The sequence below is a fragment of the Mauremys mutica genome, chromosome 12 (genome assembly GCF_020497125.1).
Source record: "Mauremys mutica isolate MM-2020 ecotype Southern chromosome 12, ASM2049712v1, whole genome shotgun sequence".
Classification (NCBI taxonomy): domain Eukaryota; kingdom Metazoa; phylum Chordata; order Testudines; family Geoemydidae; genus Mauremys; species Mauremys mutica.
The window spans coordinates 28,756,537-28,776,992 of NC_059083.1; the positions used below are offsets into that span (position 1 = coordinate 28,756,537).

General features: G+C 55.1%; 1 protein-coding gene across 1 annotated transcript; it reads right to left on the reverse strand.

The window, feature by feature from the left end:
* Positions 1–1,153: 1,153 nt before the first annotated feature.
* On the reverse strand, positions 1,154–19,620 carry LOC123346106 (E3 ubiquitin-protein ligase TRIM39-like). The gene is made up of 8 exons (XM_044983327.1): positions 19,492–19,620; positions 15,779–15,866; positions 13,125–13,549; positions 11,383–11,478; positions 10,246–10,476; positions 9,781–9,803; positions 9,578–9,681; positions 1,154–1,713 (listed from the first exon to the last, which is right to left on the reverse strand). The coding sequence occupies exons 3-8, from the start codon at positions 13,539–13,541 to the stop codon at positions 1,154–1,156; spliced, it is 1,431 nt and encodes a 476-aa protein (XP_044839262.1). The 5' UTR covers positions 13,542–13,549; positions 15,779–15,866; positions 19,492–19,620.
* Between the last annotated feature and the right edge of the window lie 836 nt (positions 19,621–20,456).

A 20,456-nucleotide genomic window follows, 5' to 3' on the forward strand; every position in this document is an offset into this window, starting at 1 on the left:
GTTATATGTCACTAAGTGCCAGCATCTTTAATATAACTATGTTAATTTCTGATGATTCAGTAAAGGAATACAACCCCTTCTTTATTTCTTTATCAAACTACATTTGTTGTGTCCTTATAACCAAGAACATGAAGAGCCTGGCAGTACATTGCAATCAACAGTGCACAGTGACAGTACATTGCCTGTAAATAATATGTCTAAAGAAAAATAAACTAAAAACTGGAGATTGTAGATGAGATTTCTATCAATAGGAAGAGAGCATTTGAGGTTGTTTTCTTAATTGATGTGAGAAAAAGAAAGGAAGGGTCATATCGTCATTACCAATGATATGTAGTTAGAAAGTTAAAAACCACATGAATTAATGCTGACAGAAGTTCAAAGATTATTATATAATCTTGTGTGAGTTAACTGAAATATATTGTTCAATTAATTCTATCATTTTTTCAACTATTAATTTTCAAAGGTGTAGTGCAGGAGGTGGGTGTATGTGCCCTGCCTGCCAGAGAGAACCAGTCAAGACAATAAAGAGAGGGGGAGAGAGAACAGTACAGCTGCACATATGTGTTGTTGTGATGTTTATGACACATGTACATTGTAACTGAACAACCCAGTCTGACAATTTAATAGTTTATTTTATTAAGATAAATATTTTGGATTTCTTGAAATTCCACACTTGAAATACAAATGACGTTATTTAGAGAAGCTAAACTTCACTATAGATTTGAGGGAAAGATAAAAAAATGTAAATAATTCCATTTCTACAAATATATTTATATGCTTGTTTTTAAGATACTGTTGAAATGTAAATTAAAATATTATTGTATTTACACCTTGTTACAATCATATTTTCTAAATTAAAATAATATTTTTTCTTTCATATTTTATATTGAGATTTCACAGGGGTAGAAAATTCTGACGGGAGTGAATGACCGCATCCTCCACCATCTGCTACCCCTGGGGCAGGGGATGGGGAAGGTGGGGGCTGGAGGTTCCCAGGTGTCCGGTTTTCGACTGGGACCTCTAGTTGAAAAGGGAAACTGGCAGCGTCCGGTCAGCACAGAAAGTCCAGTTGCTGCAGTAACTGGCCCCCACCACTGGGGGGAGGGAAGAGCAGCAGGGCTGGGAGGGGCCAGTCTGTGCCGTGGGGTCACTGTCAGGGACCGAGAGTCCCTCCGGCCTGAGCTGGGACCGGGCAGATTATCAGGGGAGCCGCGTTTGTGCCCCCAGCGTTGAGACCAGGATAGAAGAAAGGGCGGAGTGTCCCGAAGAAGGTGTCAGTGAAAGTGAAGAGATGGGACCTGTCAGTCACATTGTAAAACGAGACCTCGCCCGCCTCATAGTCCAGGAAAATCCCCACCCAGCTGGGCCTGACGCTCACGGGGAGGGGGATCGAGGAGGAGGTGCAGGCCTCATATCCTCCATCCCTCAGCACCATGACCCAGTATCCATTCCCAGGTGTGGGTGTGACCTGCCCCTTCCTGCTCACAGATTCCCTACAAACCCCCAGCACCCAGTAAGGTTTGTCTCCCACCTCCACCTCCCAGTAATGCCTCTCACCCGCGAACCCCTCATTGCCCAGGACAATGGTATATCTATCAAATCTCTCAGCATTGTCAGGCAGATCCTGGCGTTCGTCTCCGTGTCTCACACGTTTCCGGTCCTCAGACAGGATGAGTTGGGGATGTGCCGTGTCTGGATCCAGAGTCACGTCCACTGGGGAGAGAGTCACAGAGTCAGGGCCGGGGGCAGGGGCTGGTCACTGGGATCAAAGGGAAATTAACCTGCATCCCCGTTAATCACCGGGGGGGGGGGGTTGTTGCCTGAGGGGATTCAGGGCCCCTCTGCCTGTGAGGAGACAATGGGGGGAAAGGGCAGGAGGAGCGGGGGAGGGGTGGGAAGGTGTCAGGGGAGGTGGGGGAGGGGAGGTGACAGGCTGATGCTAGGAGAGGAAAGGGGAGGGGGAGGTGACAGGAGCAGAGGGGGTGGAGGGAGGGACATAGGGGTGGGGCAGGCACAAGGGCTACCGGGTGACAAGCCAAAGAGCAGGCACCAGGAGGACAGAGTGCAGTGAAGGGAAGGGCAGGTTTCAGGGGGTGCAGAGGGTGGGGGGAGGGGCACAAGGGCTATGGGGTGATAAGGGAAGGGAGGAGCACCAGGACAACAGAGGGGTGTGAAGGGAAAGGCAGGTTCCAGGGGGCTGCAGGGGGAGAGGGGAGGGGTGGGCACCAGGGCACAAGAAGGGGATGGACCCCAGGGGGCACAGGGAAGCAAGGGAAGGGGCAGGCACCAGCAGGCAGAGGGGGGTGAGGGAATGGGGGGAGCTCCAATGGGGCAGGGGAAATCTAGGGCAGGGTGAGCTGCCAGGGGGTGAGATGATGAGGAGTGGGGCAGGTGGAACCATGGGGGGGAGCGAATGAACAGACATTGGTGCCAAAGGGGCAGAATGGGGGGTGAGGGAGCAGATGAGCAGAAGAGGGGCAGAGAGAGGGGTGTGGAGAAGGGCAGGCCCTAGGGGGGCAGAGGCGTGTGCAGGGAGATGTGGGCACCAGGGGGGCAGAGGGAGGATGAAGGGAGGGTGGGGCCCAGAGGTTAGGAGAGGGGGAGGGGGAGGGTAGTGCTGAGGTGAGGGGAAGGGCTGAGACCAGGGGTCCCAAAGGGGGGTGAGGGAAGGGACTTGCACCAGGGAGGCAGAGGGGGCAAAGCAAACAGCAGGCACCAGGGAGGCAGATGGGGAAGGGTAGAGCTGGGACTTGGGGCAGAGGAGGAGCTGGCACCAGGGGACTGGAGGGGTGGTGAGGGGTGCAGGTGTCACGGAGCCAGAGGGACAGGGGAGGGGCAGGGGTGACAAAGAGAAGGCGGCATGGGTGATGGTGGCAGAGGGGCGAGAGGAGAGCAGGGTCAGTGGGGCAGAGGGTGGTGAGGGGATGGGCACCAGGAAGGAAGGGGCCAAGGGGAGGGTCAGGTGTTGGGGGGCAGGATGAGGGAAGGGGCAGGCAGCAGAAGGGTGCGGGGGGAGGGGAAGGGCAGGTGCCAGGGGATTGAGGGGGTTGAGCAGAAGGGCAGGCACAGGGAGGGCAGAGGAGGGGAGGGACAAGCACCAGGGGGCAGAGAGGGGTGAGAGGCAGGACATGTGGGCAGAGGGAGGTGTTAGGAGAGGGGATTGGGGAGACACAGGTGCCAGGGGTCAGAGTGGGGCTAGAGGAGGGGTGGGCACAGGGGAGTGAGGGAAGGGGCGGGTGCCAGGGGTCAGAGAGGGTGGGGAGAGGAGGTGTCAGGAGGGCTGAGGAGAGTAAGAAGGGCGAAAGTCAGGACAGCAGAGGAGGGTGAGGGGAGGAGTGGGAGACATGGCACAGAGGAGGGAAAGGGGAGAGGTGGATGCCAGGACATAGCAGGGGTGTGAAGTGATGGGAGGGCTCCAAAGTGAAGAGGATGTTAGGGGAAGAGGGGAAGGAGGGGTGAGGGAGAGGCAGACCCGAGGGAATCTCTGTTGCTTTCGGGCCATGTGTGGTTGGTTTCTCGCTCAGAGCAGGTTGGTGCTGTCCCCACACACACTGGGGGTGCAGGCGTGCCCCAGGGGGAGCAGCTGGGACTCTCCATGCTGGCAGGCCCCACGGGCCCCACCTTCCAGCCAGGAAAACCCCACAGCCAGCCCCTCCCATTGCCCGGCCCAGCCCCACCCCCACGGGGGCAGTTGTCTGAACTGCGCTCACTGGGAGGGGCAGTACAGTGCAAGATTCGGAGGGGGGGTATAAATGTGCACTAATGGGCTGTTGCTAATGAGGCCAGGGCAGTGGGGAGGGTAGGGGGCATTTCCCCACTTACTGCCCCCTCCATCTGGGAGAAGCTGCACTGGGGACCAGTCCCCGTTCACAGCTGCACAGCGCGTCTACACTAGGGGTTTGCACCGGTGCAGCTACATCAGTGCAAGGAAACCCCGGCAGACATGGCCTGAGACACTGCTGAGCCAGGGGCCGTAACCCCTCCCCTCACTGGGGTTATGGATCAATAATTACAGGGTCACTGGAGCAGGGGAGCTGGACTCTAGGCTCCCAGGTGGGGGCCTGACCCACTGGGCTGCAGAGTCATTCTCACCCCCACGCTCTGGCCCAGTGCCCATGGCAGTGTTCAAACACAGGGGGACGTCATCAGACACCTGGAGCCCAGCGGTTCAAGCTTTCATGGCATCACATGGCGGGACTGAACCTGCGCCTCCCAGCTGAGGGCCCAGCCCCTGGGCTAAAGGCTACATGGGAAGCGGTGGCACCTTTTTCTGTTCATTGAAACCAGTCAGCAAACCCGACATGGATTCACGAATAGTTTCTCTTGACCCAAAATATAATTTTGCAGCAAAAAGACTATTTGTCCAAAACATTTCACCCAGCTCCACTGCAAACCTGTCTGAGCAACTTAGGAGCCCCAATCCCAGTGACTTGCAATGAGAGACTGTCAACATCCCAGAAACGCAGTTACAGGCAGGCCAGGCTCAGGACATCAGCTATGAAACACTCCAGAGCTGCTGTTTAATTTGCCCTTTGCAGACAAATGCCCCCCTGGGCCCCTGATCTCACCCCCACAAATCAGGCTGAAAATGGAGACTTGGCTCCAGCCTGAACTCTCTGCCCAGAGCCATTTGTCCCATGGACGCTGCTAGCGGCACAGACCCTCTGTAGCTGCACCTGGGCATCTCCCAGGGTGGATAATGGTCACAGAGACCGTCTCAGAGACCCAGGAGCTCAGGTGTCTCGATCTAACGACTGTGCCAGCCACCCCCCTCGCTCTCATTAACCAGCCCTGGGTCAGACACCCTGGGAACTTTCACACCCAGACTCTGGAGACACTTTGGGTCCTTCTACACAGCCTGCAGCAGCGAGTTTTGGAACAGGGTGGACAGATTCAGGTTTGCGGGGCTCCCTCTTTGGAATTAAAAATAGTCGCAAAGATTTTCAGGTTCTGGCTGGAGCCCAGGCTCTGAAGCCCAGGGAGGAACCAGGTCTGCCCCTCACAGTGCCAGAGGGGACATGGTCTGTGTCCACATCTCCTTCACCCCCTTCCTGGGATGGGGAACAGCAGCCCCAGGGCCCCTCCCTTCACCCCCAGAGCAGGGGAGTGAGAGCCCTCAGCCTCCTGGGCAGTGGGGCCTCCCAGCACAGGTTCCTGGGTGAGCATGAAAGTGTCTCCACACAGAGAGCTCTGTACACCCGGCAAATACACAGATGTGCCTGTGGATCGGGATCCGGGATGGTGCTCTGCCCAGGAGTGATGGAAGCTCCCTCAAAGTAGAGGGGTCACCCACTCATGCCAGCCCTTCTCCCTGAGCTCCTGTCCCCGCACCCCTGAACCCTCGCTCTCACACTGCCCCTTCTTCCTGAGCCCCTGCCTTCACCCCACCTCTTCCCCAACACCCTGACCCCCTGGTCTCTCCTCTCAGACCCCTCCCCCATCGTCGCTCATCCTTACAGCTGGTAAAAAGTGGGAGGGAACAGCCCTCCCATTGGTAAAAGTGATGGGGCCATGGCCCCCTGGGCTCCCTCTTCCAGTGCCCCTTACTCACTCCCCAACCCCAGGAGGAGAGGACCCTTGGGGCAGTGTCAGTGAGTTTGGTGCTGGGGATACGAATTGGGTTTTACACCGCAGCTGCTGGAGCTCCGTGTATTGAGGGTATAAGGAGACAGAGGCCGTGTGAGCCCCCCACTGTCCTTCCAACATGGCTCAGCCCTGACACCTGCTGGAGCCTCTCCCTGGGGAGGAATCGTCCCTACGGCCCATTCAGGCCTTGGCCTCCCTGCGGAGATGGCCAGTGAGGCTGCCGCTAAAGTGAGTTACGATGTGAGCTCCTGTCCGCTGGGAACTGGACTCTCAGCCTGGGCTGAGATCGGTGACTGGGGAATGAAAGGCCCCAGCTGCCCTCACTGCCCCCCTGAGCCAGCCCAGCACCCCCAGCCATTCAGTGCAATAACAGCGATGCTCACAACGGGCACAATCTGCAGCAAGGGAGGTTGAGGCTGGAGATGAGGAAACACTTTCTAATTCTCAGGGCAGTGAAGCTCTGGACCCGGCTCCAAGGGAGGTTGTGGGATCCCCATCACTAGAGGTTTGTAAGAACAGGTTGGACAAATCCCTGCCTGGGATAGTCTAGTCCCTGACCTAGCGTGGGGGGGCTGGACTAGGCAACCTCTCGAGGGCCCTTCCAGCCCTGCATTGCTCTGGTTCTAGGTTACAGCAGTTCCTGGGGCTGGGCCCAGGGCCCTGGGGGCTCTAAGCCTGGTGAGTGGCACGTGACAGAGTTAACACTGTTAGTGACCATGGCAGCTGGCAGCTCAGCGTCCCTGCCAGGGGCCTGGGCTGGCATGTGGCTGCCTGTACCCGGCTCAGCAGGGTGTTACTGGGCCATATGGACAGGACCTAGGGTTGGCACTTGTCCGTAAGGTTGCCAGGCGTCGGTTTTTTATTGGAACGCCTGGTCGAAAAGGGACCCTGGCGGCTCCGGTTGGCACCACCGACTGGGACATTAAAAGTCTGGTCAGTGGCGCAGGGGGGGCCCGGGGCTAAGGCAGGCTCCCTGCCTCCCTAGCTCTGTGCAGCTCCTGGAAATGGCCACCAATTTACTTCCCTGGAGTTTGAAACTTTTCTAGCAGAACATAACCAAGTGTCAGCCATGGTCAAGCCTCACTTTGAATACAGGTTGGCTCTGGGGGTGAGGGGAAATGTATCAAGAGGGCTGGTCCTTTTAAGGGAGTCAGGGACCAGACCACCTGTGACAGGCTCCTGTAAGGGAGAATGAGACAACCCAGACCAACCTGGAAGTAATTAAATCCGTAGGTGGCTAGTCAGCAGCAAAACAGCTAATGAGGCTGATAAAGGGTAACCAGGGCTCAGCTGAAGGGATCTTAGGGACAGGAAGCTGCTAAGGAGAGGAGCTCCCAGGAGAGCTCACCAGAGCAAGGGGCCTGGAAGGGGCTCCTAGAGCAGTGCTCCCCAAACTCTTGGTCGTGCCCCCCTAGAGGGTGTGGAGGAACATTTGGGGGGCCTGACAGGGCCTGGACCAGCCCCCATGGGTGGCGGGAAGGGAATGTCACCCAGCCCTGCTCTGCCCCCAGCTCCACTCCGGCCCCACCCTCAGCCCCAGCTGCATCTCCGGCTCCGACTTCAGCCACCCACTCCCGGCCCTGCTCCAGGCTGAGAACCCAGCTGCAGCCCCAGCCCCAAACATGGTTCCGCCCCGGACCGAAGCCCCCAGCTCCCGGCCCCAAATGCGGGTCCACTCCCAGCCATGGCCCCCAGCTTCTGGCCCCAACTGGAGCCCCGTTCCTGGCCCAGCTCCTGACAGCAGCTCCCAGGGTGGGGGCACAAACCAGGTAAGGGAGTGCAGGACCAAAAACATCTGGGGACCACTGTACTAGGCAGAGGAGCTCCCCTAAGGGGGAGGAGCTGCCAGAGATGACAATGACAGCAGCAGCTGTAGCAGGACAGAACCCTGGAGAGCTGTCCCCGGCTGGAGAAAGTGGATGCAGAGAATAAAGGCACCGTCTGAAATGACCCAGCTCCAGGAAGGAGGGCTGGAGTCGTCTGATTCCACGATAGAAACTAATCCAAGCCCAGCTTCCGGAAGGACTGAGGGCTCCTGACTTGAGGACAGTGAGGAGCTGGAGTGAGAGCTGGAGGCTGGAGCAGAGTGAGGGAAAAGATTTTATTTTGGGGTTTACTTGGACTCAGAGCGGACCCTAGGAGGGGACTTTTCTCTCAGATCTTTTGGACTGTGAGGTGTAATTTAAGGAGTGCTGAAGAGGGTAAACTGAGGCAAGATGCTTGCCAAGATACCAGCCTCAGCCATTTCAGGGTATCAATAATAACACTCACTGCCCAGCACCTAAGGGCTGTGTGACAGCGTGGGGCCTTCCCATTGCACACGGGGACCCTGGGGTGCAGGGAGCCCTGGTTACTCTGCCCCACACATTTACCCAAAGACTCCCACGAGCTGCCGGACCCGCTGCTGGGGTGGGGGGAAGGAAAGGGTTAATCCCAGCATGGTGACACTTTGCTGCCCAGCCCTGGCTGGTCTCTGCCCCCTGGGTGCAGCTCAGGATGTGTGTCTCTGAGCAGGTCCCTGCCCACCCATCCGCCATTTGCCCCAGACACAGAGACCCCAGGTGCCGAGGGAAGGAGCAGCCCCAGCAGTGCCGCATTGGCCCCGGCACAGGCTGAGCCTGCGAGCGCAGCAGCAGAGGCAGCGGCAGAGAGAGGGGCTCAGCCATTGAGAGCAGCAGCGTCCCCACCCGCAGGGGAGGGGTCAGCGCTGGGACAACAGGCCGGGCTGGGTCAGGGGCTGGGAGCTCTGGCAGCGAGCGCGGTGCCAGCACCAACAGCCCTGCTGGAGACCCTGGGCCTGGCCAGCATGGAGCAGCCAGCGAGTGACTCAGGGCCTGGGACCCTGCCCAGGAAGGAGCTTCTGGGGGGCTGACAGGAGGCTCCCCAGGGGCTGGTGATCCCCTAGAACGAGGCACTGAGCTGACTGGCTCAGGATCCCGACAGGCTCAGGGGCCAGGGGTGTGGGATGGCCCAGAGCCCAGCCGGGTTCAGGGTCCAGTGGGCACAGACTGTGCTGGGCTGGGAGCAGTGAACGGGGAGGGGAGCAGGGATGTGCTGGCTCCAGCCAGTCACAGAGAGGAAGCTGCTTCCCCCACAGCCTGAGGTTCCTGCTCCCTGGAGCCCTGAGATCCTGGCCCTGCAGCCGGCACCGACTGCACAGCCTCCATCGGCCGGGACAGACACACCCAGCTTGGCCCCTTCCACTGCCCCTGCTGGGGGTGGGTGGGAGGAGAGGAGTGGGGGGGCGGTAGGAGGAATGGGCCAGTTCAACAATCACAGACCGAGCTCACTGAACCTTCCCATCCCCCTCTCCTCTGCCTTAGTTTCTTCTCTGTCCCTCCTCGCAGTCAGGTTTCTGCCTTTGCCCCCGGTCTCTGCGCTGGGGTTGTGGGGAGGGGTTTGGATGGGGGCAGCTCACACTCAGCTGTTGTGACAGGGTCACACTCTTGTGAGTGAGTCTCACTCACTGAGCAGCAAACCACTGACCCAACCTCACACTGGGCTGTGCTCAGAGCAGACGAGGGGCCCATAGGATTCAGCTTGTTACCCAGTAACACACGGCCCAGGTCAGACTGCAGCAGCCAGACCGGCCCCTCCTCCAGCTCAGAAAGCTGGGCCAGCCTTGGCTAATGGGGGCTGGGGCAGTGCTGAGCGGTGGCCACACAACGCAGCCCTCACATGTCCCAGGAGAGAGGCACAGACACGTCATCCGTTACCCGTCTGTGCAGCTCCCAGCACAATGGGCCTAGTCCAGGCCTCACAGCACCTGGCTCAGTGACACCCAGTTACTCAGCCATGGAGGGGTCAGGATGTCAGAGTGAAGGCGCCTGGTCAGACACCTGGGCAAGTACCAGCAGGTGGCTGTAAGTAGCAGCCTCCAGCAATCACAGCTCGAAGCCTGTCAGCTGGGCCCATGCGTGTCCTGGGGTCCCAGGCTCTGTCCAGAGCCCCAGGCACAAAACAGCTGAATGTCCCAGTAGAATCCACTCACCTCCAAATCTCTGCAGCGCTTCCCTCATGTCAAGAGAAATTTTATACACGTTCTTCAGGTCAGTAGAAACAGCTTCTGGTTCCTGGAGGTTCACATTCTCACTCCTATGAAGAAAACGTCCCATCATTATTCAGCTGCTCTGTACACACAGCATCCCTGAACCACCACCAAGAATATAAGAGCAATGAACATAGGAAACACACCTGCTCAATGTGCTTTTCACATCCTGAAAGGAAAAAAAAATCAATGTTCTGTATTAACACAATGTGCATAAAATTGTGAGAGTTTCACTCTGGGCATCAACACTTCTTTCATTTATGTAGGTGAGACAGGATTTAGCTAAAGGATTCTCCCTTCTAGGGACCCAGCCCATCAGTATCTGTGTTTATCGCCTGTGTTGGGTCCAATGTTCTGGAGTTAGAGCAGGGATGGGTTCAGCTCAGTATCATTCTTGTATCATCCATTTAATCTCCCATGGCCTCACTGGGTCTCCCTGAGGAGAATTCCCCTCTAACATGGACTGGGATATTTTGGAACTGATGGAGCCCTTAGCTGGATGTTCTGTTTGTCAGTAAACCACAGAACACATTTACTCTAATTGTTGGGATCCAGACCCAGGGATCTGAGTTCTAATTCTGGATGGGTGGAGAATTTTGATGCTATCTCACCTTTAGCAGCTCAACAACTGGTTGCTGACACTTCTCCTCGATCTCTGTGATCAGCTGCTGCAGAGAGGAGCTTTGCTGGGAGAGTTTGGTTACATTTTCCTGTAGTCTCTGCAGAGTCTCCCTCTCCTCCTCCTCCAGGCTCTGCAGAAGCAGCTGCTCCTCCTCTCTCAGCAGTGTGTGCAGTTTGTTAAATTCACCTGCAATCATCTCTCTCCTATTCTTCACTTTCCCCTTGAAATAGAAGAATAGGAAAGGCACAGAGAAAACGTGACCCAGATGTTGACTTACACAGACTGGACCTCTGTCTATAAAGCAGGGCATTAGATCAGTATCAGGTTTGTAAGGAGATTTACTTCTTTGGGAAACGTTTTAGTTCAGAGTTCATATGGCCAGTTCCATAGCGGGGTTGTCTAGGGTGCTTTGTAAAGACGCAGTATGTTATTGCAGGTGGCACGGGATGAACACACGGGAGAGGGGAGAAATCAACGGAGCAGGAGAGATTTACAGGGGGCCACACAGGGCATCCATGGGGGGATTTGGGTGCCAAGTGTTGGGCACTCAGACACCCAGGGGAACCATCACAGAGGGATGTGGGCGATGCTCCTTCTTTGACAACCTGCTCCCAGGGCTGCAATGTTCAGGACTAGGGCGGGTGCTAATAGTCCTTTGGGTGCCATCCGGGGGCTCACATGGGTGTTGGGTGCCCAGGGCACTGTCAGGGCTGGCTATGGCCTCACCCAGCCTGGCTGAGTGCCCCATGCCCATGTGCCCAGTGCCCCTGGGATCGCAGCCTTTAGGGAGCCCGTCAGCTGGGGGGGGGGGCACCAATTGCTCCTCTCCATCCCTCCCCCCCATCACTCACCCTTAAGGCAGGAGGGGGCAGACAGGAGCAAGCGGCAGGCAAAGGGTACTTGGGGGATGGGGTTGGGGAGAGGAGCGAGCTGCAACAGTGAACGGTGAGCGGGGAGCCTCTGGGGAGAGGGCTGAGTGGGAGCCGGGCATGGGGCAGAGCAGGAGCGGCGCATGGTTGGGGCCTCAGGGAGAGGAGGACAAATGGGGGTGGAGCAATGGGCAGGGAAATGATCTGGGTGCCAGGGAGTTTCTGGCACTCAGGGAGGAATAAACCCGGACACCCACCTGCCACTCTGTGATCTCCTCCTCCTCTGCAGACATCAGAGCCAGGGCCTCTTCCAGCTCCTTCCTCAGAGGGTCCAGGGCTCCCTGGAGTTTCTCCTGCAGGGACATCGTGTGCGATAAACAGCCATTAGTCTGCCTGTCCGATGGGTGGACAGTACTGTCCATATTGGCATTTCACACATGAGCAGTAAATATCCTGGAAGCGAGCAGCAGACTGGACTCTGCCGGCCCCAAAGGCCTCCTGGGAGCAGAGACGCCAGTCTCAGAGCAGGGGCTCTGCTCCCTGCAGACACTCAGGACTTCTCAGAGCCTGTGTTTGAGCTAAAGCTGCACATCACTGAGCACAGGCCAGAGGGGAAACAGCTGGGAAGGTTCTGAACGATCCCTCCTGCCGGTGCCAGTGAAGAGGTTGGGGCAGCACCTCGCTGCTCTGTACCCAGACCCAGGCCAGGAACAAGACCCCACTGTGCTCTCCTCTGTCCAGGCTCCCATGTGGCCTCCCCCAGGCAGCGGCCGAGCACCTGAGCCAGCGCAGTCCCATTAACTGCACAGGGTGAAGCTGTGATGTGGCTGGAGGTCAGTGAGGACCAGGGAACACTCGGTCTGGGGGAATGTGCCACCCATAATTATAACTGCCCCAGAGCTGTAACAACCCAGGGCTCTCTTCCCCTTTGACAGCGTGTGATTCCTTCACACAGCACAGCAACGTGCTCCTGCCCCGTCAGCCCCGCTCTGTGCAACACCCCTGGCAGCCCCCCGGAGCCGCCTCCTGAGATCTCCCCGTTTCACTTTTTCTCTTTTCTCTGAGCCCTCGAGTTCTCTCCTGCCCTCTGCCCAAGGGCCCAAGCTGCTTCTGAGAGCTCCTGGGGAGCTGTTCGGTGACACCCCTGCGGTGCTGCTGCAGGGAAGCAGTGAGGGAGGGAGGGAGCCAGCAGGGGCCAGTGAGAGACAGGAGGCGGAAAAGCAGCCTTTGCATCCAGCAAAACAGCTTCATAAATGAGCCAGGATCAGAATGGGGGAAGGGCAAAGGTGGCTGGATTCTTTGAAGCTCCACCCACAAAATAAGCTCCGCCCACGTGAGTCACTAAAAGGAGACACATGATCCGTTCAAATGGTGCATTGTTCAAAACAGGATGGAGTTGCTGATTGGCTCCAAGGGGCTGGACTCCCCTCATGGGGCTGGAATGTACCCCTGGGCTCTGCTGGGCTCGGTCCTCCTTTACTGGGGGGAAATAAGAGGTGGCATCTCCCAAACATCACCCGCTTGTGGCACTGGAAGGAGGCGGCACTGGCAATAAATGGTGCCGAGCTGTAATTCTCCCTCTCCGCTCTCACAGGGGAATGAAATAATTAACAGTGTTGAAATTTAAATGATCAGTTCTCCAGTCTGAAGGTAACACACTCACCTAGACTGGCCTGCAGCTCGTGTGATTTAAACCTCACTGATCGTTAACACCGGCCGTGGTGTAAAAAGTCCCCTTATTTCAGCAGTGGAAGCTGAGTGTGAAAAACATTCAGAATCTCAGAGAAAACCTTCCCACATCAGGTATCTTTGAAGACTTGATATTCTGATTCTGTTGCCGCACTGCCAGATCATTCATTTTGTGATAGCATCTCCCATACAATGAAGGCTTTACAGAGCTCAGTGATGCATCACACCTGTGACAGGCAACTTTCAGTGCAATCAGCCTGTAATTAAAATCTAAAGTTATCACCCATTAAACTTGACAGCAATTCCCTACCTTGTACTCCTGGGCAGCCTCCTTTATGGGAACCACCCTGTGATCTCTGTGAGCCCGGGACAGATGGCAAACCACACAGACAGAAGTTTGATCCTCTTCACAGAACAGTTTCAGAGTCTCCTGGTGTTCCCCACACACCGTCTCCTCGCCTGCTCCCTTTGCTGCCTGTAAACTCAGCCGTTTGACCATTTCTACAATATTTGCCAGCTTCCTGTTCAGCCTGAGGTTTCCCTGCTGCACAGTTTCTCTGCACTGAGGGCAGGAGACGTCTGTATTCGATCCCTCCCAGCACTGGGCGATGCAGGCTCGGCAGAAATTGTGCCCACAGTCTATAGTCACTGGGTCCTTAAAATACTCCAGACAGATGGGGCACATAGCTTCCTCCTGGAGACTTTCCACGGGGTTGTCTGTGGCCATGGCTCCCTCTGGACAGCGTCACTTTCCTGAGCTCAGAAATATGCCCGCCTGCAACAGCAGGAATTGGGTGTTTCCCTTCCTGGAACTGACTTAGGCTTTTTGCTGAGCTGGAGCCAGATCACCCGTAATGTTCCAGCCCTGGGGGCTTTGGTAAGAAATATCCCAACAAGGCTCTGATCCTACAATCAGCCCCCTCTGCTGGTGTGTGTGGGGGGAGTCACTGGGGCTTCACATGGACATCAGCTTCCCCTTGTCCTGCTAAGCTGACAGAACTGTGTGTCCAAGGAGTGATATTTAGGCTTGGCAGAATTCATTTGATTTAATATGTAATTTTGACAGATAAGATTAATATTAATTTGTAAGAATGTTTATATATTTATCTATTTAAACTTTCACAGTTTCAGTTTTATCAATATTATTGTTCACAGTTGTGGGAAATTGGGGGGGGGGTTCAGACAATATTTTAGTCAGACAATTATTTTATGACAGGTGACACAGAGATTCAAAAAGTTAAAAGGTGTAACTGTTAAAACACAAATTGTCAACATCTCATGTCAAAACATGCGAAGTAAATATCCTTAAATTAAACTCTAGTAAGTTCTCAAGCAGCATTTTTCTTACTGTAGCTATTTGTAAATTTCAGTTCTTATCAATGGAAATATTTTTTCATCGGTTTGTGTGTGAAAAGTGAAATCAACATTTGCTGACATCTACCGATAAAATCTAATCCTTCTGAGTCTAGGGATATTCAATTCACAGGCCAAAAACTTGTTTAAGCTGGAATCAGTGTTTCAAAGGCCTGATTCTAACATACGCTAAGGCAGCTCTGCCTCAGTGTAAAGGAGACGCAGTGTCAAAAGTGTTGCCAACATTGATGATTTTATAGTGAATCTCATGAACATAAGAATGTCCAGACTGGGTCAGACCAATGGTCCATCTAGCCCAGTGTCCTGTCTTCTGACCGTGGCCAATGCCAGGTGCCCCAGCGGGAATGAACAGAACAGGGAATCATCGAGTGATCCATCCCTTGTTGCCCATTCCCAGCTTCTAGCAAACAGAAGTTAGGGACCTAAACAAAGGAAGTTTCTAGTTGTCTTGGTTGCAGAGAAAAACTTAAAATGTGACCTGAGTCAGCCTATAAAGTCTGAGAAGTCAGAAGGCAAATAGAAAGAACTCAACATTTATTAGTATTTTTATTTTTTAGTCTCACAAAAGGCATCACATCATTCTGGGGGTCCTGACTCATGATTTTCAAAAGTTTGGGGTTGGCAATGCTGTGCCACTGAGAACTCAGGCCTTAAATCCCCATCCCCCATGGAAAGCCCCCTAATTTTGTGCCATCATTTATCTAACACAGCAGAGTTAACAGATAGGGAAACAGAGAGGGCGAGGTGTGGGAATGTGCATGGAGCCGGGCTGTGGGCATAAGCAGCAAATGAGCACAGCCCCCTGGATTGGGGGTAAAGTAAAGGAATCACTCAGAATGCTCAGTTTTATATTTAGGTCCTTAGAGACTTTGCTGGAGAAGCCAGGCCTGAAAACCTGAACTGATCCCTGCCAAGGCAATATTGCCAGCACCATGTAAGCAAAAATCAAGAGGCTGCTGAAGAAAACATGAGGGTTTTTCTTCTAAAAAATTATATTCTGGACTGTTTGTTTGTTTGTTTGTGAGCAAGCAGGCAGGATTCGCTCTGGTCACGTACTCAACCTTTTCTACTCAGCCCCAAGAGCAAGAAACTTACTTTTGTTAAAGTGAGAGCTGAGATTGTCACGTAATCACAGGATTCCAAGAGCTGTGGCATTAAGAGAAACACCAGCTAGTGAAGGAGTCAGTGCGACAATCCCAATGTGATGTTTTTGTGATTTAATGTGGACAGGAAAGAGCTGCACTCCTAGCTATTGCAGATCCTTACCTGGCCCCCATCCCTGCACTGTCTGAGCAACTCACTAACGTCCATGTGCTTAGACTCACATACTGCTGTGCAGAGACATCTGTACCTGCCAATAGTGTGGGGGCAGAGTCAGGGCAGTGCCTTCAGCTGATGTTACTGAGCATGCTCAGTCTGTCTGAGCATGCTCACTACAAGGCAAGCAGCAAGTCGGTGTGGGGAAGGTATATGGGTTCATTTGTCCCTTTCTCCTCCTCACACAATGTCTCTGCTGCCGTGCGATGTGGAAGGTTGTTACCCCCATTTAGAAGAGGGGTAAGTCAGGCCCAGACAAAATAAATGATTTACCTGACTTCACACAGAGCAAAACCTGGATCTGTGCAGGTTAACGTAGCACCTTAACTACTGGGCAAACCTTTCCCTCTGCAGCCAGAACCTGGGAGAAGAGGATGAGGAGACGGATGGACACGCCCAGACACAGAATTTGTCTGATAATCATCTCACTGACCCTCCTCACAGGCACTAGGCCAGTCTATGCAGAGTCAGGTGATAATGGTGAGATCACCAGTTCCTGATGTGGTCTTCCAGGGGGCTCTGCTACCCCCTGATTGGCTTCCTTTGATTAGCCCCTGGCATCTAATTAGGCCTAGAAGTCAGTGCCTTTGGGCTCAAGTATCAGAGGGGTAGCCGTGTTAGTCTGGATCTGTAAAAGCAGCAAAGAATCCTGTGGCACCTTATAGGCTAACAGACGTTTTGCAGCATGAGCTTTCGTGGGTGAATACCCACTTCGTCGGATGCCTTTGGGCTGTGTCTCTAGAGGCAGCCTGATCCAGGGGTTTTACCCAAGGCCGTCCTTAGGATTTATGGGGCCCTACTCAGTATTATTAAACGGGTGGTGCCTCTATGCCCGATGGCAGCCCGGGCTCACAGCCCAGTGGGGAGGGGATGAGGCAACAAAGGATAGTGAGATGCCCGGCCCGCCTCACAATGGCGGAGAGTCACAGTTCCCTGCAGAGACCCCAAACCAACCCCCTCACATAAAATGGACATGCAGACCCATTTTAAACCCTTCACCACAAAAGACAAAGCCCCTAGGATTCATCATTAGCTATTTATTTCTCCTCCCTTCGCCAGGGCCGGCTCTAACATTTTTGCCACCCCAAGCGGAAAAAAAAGAGCGCCGCCCTGCCCCCGCGAGCGCCGCCCGACCCCTCACTGAGTGTTGTGTTGCACCGCCCAAGTCCCCGCCCCCCCAGCACCGCACCGCCCAAGTCCCCGTCCCTCCGAGCGTCACGCCGCCCAAGTCCCTGCCCCCCCAATGCCGCGTCGCACTGCCCAAATCCCCGCCCCCCAGCGCCACGTCGCATCGCACTGCCCAAGTCCCAGTCCCCCAGCGCCGCGTCGCACCGCACCGCCCAAGTCCCCGCTTCCCAGCGCCACGTCGCACCACCCAAGTCCCCGCCCCCCAGCGCCGCATCGCGCCGCCCAAGTCCCCCCCCAAGCATCGCGTCGCACCGCCAAAGTCCCCGCCCCCCAGCGCCGCGTCGCACCACCCAAGTCCCCGCCCCCAGCGCTGCATCACGCCACCCAATTCCCCTCTCCCCCGAGCGTCGCGTAGCACCACCAAAGTCCCCGCCCCCCCAAGCGTCACGTCGTACCGCGCCGCCCAAGTCCCCGCCTCCTCAGTGCCGCGTCGCACCGCCCAAGTCCCCGCCCCCGCCAGCACCACCCAAGTCCCCGCTCCCTGCGCCGCCTGGCCAAACCAAAAACAACAAAAACAAACCCCGATCACCGCCCCCTCCCAAGGTGCCGCCCCAAGCATGTGCTTGGTAGGCTGGTGCCTGGAGCTGGCCGTGCCCGTGGCTCCCTACAGCCACCTTCTTTCCCTCTTCTCTCACAGTCACAAAGACCCTCGGCACAGGAAGACCAGGGCCCTCCTCACTCCCCATTGATTTCCATGCTCAGCAGCTCACAGGGTCTGGCCCAGCTCAGAGACTCTCAGCCTGGGGAACAGTGTCCCACAACGGAAGGGCTGGGAGCTCCATTGCTGGGACCTTTCCAAACACACTGGACACGGCTCTGGAGAAGCCCCTGCCCAGTCTGAGAGTGAGGGGCTCTTGGGAGCTGTTTGCAAATGAAATCCCCCTTTGGAGATGTTCTCTCCCCCTCTTTCTGCCTCTCCCCAGACAGACAGGGGAAGCCACCGAGGAACCCTAATGCCACTCACTTGCTCTAGGTGATGGTATGATGGATGGTGGATGTTCAGGGTCAGCAGATGTCCCTCGCCCGCCTCCTCACTCCCCAAGCCCAAGGCAGGCTGGAGAGGGTGGTGACCTGAGGAGTTACCCTGCCCAGCCAGCAGGCAGGGTGATGACACAAGGGCGATCGACTGGCTGTGAAAACAAGAGTCTGTCTTATTGCCAGGGGATGGAGAAACTCAGCCAGCAGCAGGGGGTGCAAAACAAGAGCATCTCCTGTTTGTCACAGTGCATTAAACTGTCTCGTCGTACACAAAGAAGAGACACTGTGATCTAGAAAATTAGATGAGATGCTTCAGTCTGAGCTAAGTAGTTGCTGCTCTTAACAATTTCAAAAGAATAAAATACCAATCAAATAGAATATTATGTCATAATCTGATATGGCTCAATGTGATAGGACATCTCCTATTCTGCACTGCTACTAGTGACACTCTTTGGTGGATCCCCATCATCCACCCAGAGCGAGGTAGGTGGGAGAGGATTGTTATTCATACTTGACAGAAGGAGAAACTAAGGCTGAGAAAGGAGCAGTGACTTGTCTTAGCTGATGCAGCCAGTCAGTAGCAGAGTTGCTCTCAAATGATCTACAGACCAACAATTGTTCATAGTGATTATTCCGCAAGTATTTTAGAAGAATTTGAATGTTAGAGAGGCTCATGAACTGCCCCGAGACAATGAATGCAGAGCAGCATCAACATGGGTCAAACATATCACTGGTTGTGACTTATTTGCTTGGTCACAAAAGAGAGCAACAAAGACCAGCGTTTCCTCCCTGTCAATAGCCCCCTTCTCAGCCAATCAAGGTTGAGACTTTGAGGGGTGGAGGCTAAGGGTTCTCACCAAATAGCCCAAAGAATGGTAGAGGTTACCACCGAGAGGATCACTCTTGGAGCACTATTCCAGTTTCACCTCTCTGTGAGGGCCTCCCATAACCCCCTCTCCCCCCAGTGCACACACAGAGCTCCTGGTGGTGGGAGGAGAGCAGAGGAAAAGGACAAAGGAAGCAAGAAGAGAAAGGTAGGAGGGACAGAGGAAAAGGGAAAACAGAAAGGAGAAACCCCAATGTCCCCCGAAATTCTAAGGGACAAAGTCATAGGTCAGAAATAAAATGTTGCCCCCACAATCTAGTGTTTTCTTTTCCTAAAAATCAGCCAGCACCTGATGGATCAGACTGAACAGGTTCCAAACCTCTCCGAGGCTCTTACCTTCTATACAGCCCCTTAGAGAGAGAATCATGAATTGCTCAGAGACAATGAATGTAGAAAAGCATCAAGAGCAATCAAACACATGTTTGGTTATGGTTTATTTCCTTGGTCTTAAAAGCGAGTAACAAGGACCTGAGTCTCCTCCCTCACAATAGCCCCATGCTCGCCCAATCAGCACTGAGACTCTGAGAATCAGAAAGTTGAGAGTTCTCACCAGATGTCCCAGGTCACCACTGGAGGGAGTCACTCTTAGAGCACTATTCCAGCCACATGTCTTTGGGAGGGCCTCCCGCAATGAGAGTTGGATTGGAACCCCCCCTCCCTCCGCCCCCCACTCCACATGCACAGACAAGTCCTGGTGGTGAAAGGAGAGCAGGGGGAAAGGACAAAGATGCAAGAGAAGAAGAGAAAGGAGGAAGAGACAGGAAAAGGGAAAACAAAAAGGAGAAACCCCAATGTCCCCAGTGATTCTAAGGGACAAAGTCCTAGGTCGGAAATAAAATGCTGCCCCCACAAACTAGTGTTTTCCTTTCCTAAAAATCAGCCGGTACCTGATGGATCAGACTGAACAGGTTCCAAACCTCTCGGAGGCTCTTACCTTCTATACAGGGACGTCTGTTTTCTAGCAAAATCAAGAAAAGAAAAGGAGAAAACTCCAAAGAGGGTCCTCCTTGCGCTCACGTACATGAAAGTGAATTCTCTCTCAGTCCTTGAGAAGAGACCTCGAGAAGGAGACGTGCTGCAGCAAAGCCACAGGGATCTCCAAGGTTGCCCCTGTGCTGCACCCCTGTCCTGCCTGGCTGATGTCAAGATCTCTCTGTGAGATCATCGCCTCCCCACCACCTTTGTCCAATAGGCTGAGGTCCTGCCAAAGGCCCTTGTGATGTCACTGCCACTCCCACCCCTCCCCTGCAGTGCTGATATCCTGCCCCTGTCCAGCCAGTCGTGAGCTGGAGCCGGTTCTCACCGGTTCCCAGGAACCAGTTGTTAAGTTTAGAAGCCTTTTTAGAACCGGTTGTTCCAGGACAACCAGTTCTAAAAAAGCTTTTAAACGTAACAAAAGCTCTAGCAGCTGTCCACCTCACCCCGGTCCCTGCTCACGTCCCCCTCCTCCCCTGAACGCTCCGCCCTCCTTCTCCTCCCCCTCCCCTGCTTCCCACGAATCAAATGTTCGCGGGAAGCCTGAAACAAGCAGCAGGCAGGTAAGCTGGGGCGGAGAGGGGTGAGGAGGGCTCCAGAGAGGCACGGCGCGTGCGGCCCGGTCCAGCTCCACCTGAGCAGCTCCCCCTGGCCCTGGCCTGGCCCTGTCTGAGCGCCCCAGCTTGGTCCCAGCCAAGCACCCCTGGTTCGGGCTGGTCCCGGCCGAGCGTCTCCGACCCGTCCCAGCTCGGGCCCTGCAGCACTGGTCCCGGCCGCCGGCTCTAGCCCGGCCCGGGGAGTCAGGCCCCGTCGCACCGGTCCCGGCCGAGCAGCTCCGGCCCGGCCCAACCCGAGGAGTTGGGACCCACGGTGCCAGTCCCAGTCCCGGCCGAACGGCCCCGGCCCCAGGCAGTGCGGTAAGGG

Excerpts from the sequence above, each read along its gene's own strand:
- LOC123346106 (XM_044983327.1), bottom strand. The coding sequence starts at position 13,541 with ATGGCCACAGACAACCCCGTGGAAAGTCTCCAGGAGGAAGCTATGTGC. Across the intron at positions 9,804-10,245 it reads CAGTTGTTGAGCTGCTAAAG|GATGTGAAAAGCACATTGAG; the intron begins GTGAGATAGCAT and ends TTTTCCTTTCAG. Across the intron at positions 9,682-9,780 it reads GTGAAAAGCACATTGAGCAG|GAGTGAGAATGTGAACCTCC; the intron begins GTGTGTTTCCTA and ends TTTTCTTCATAG.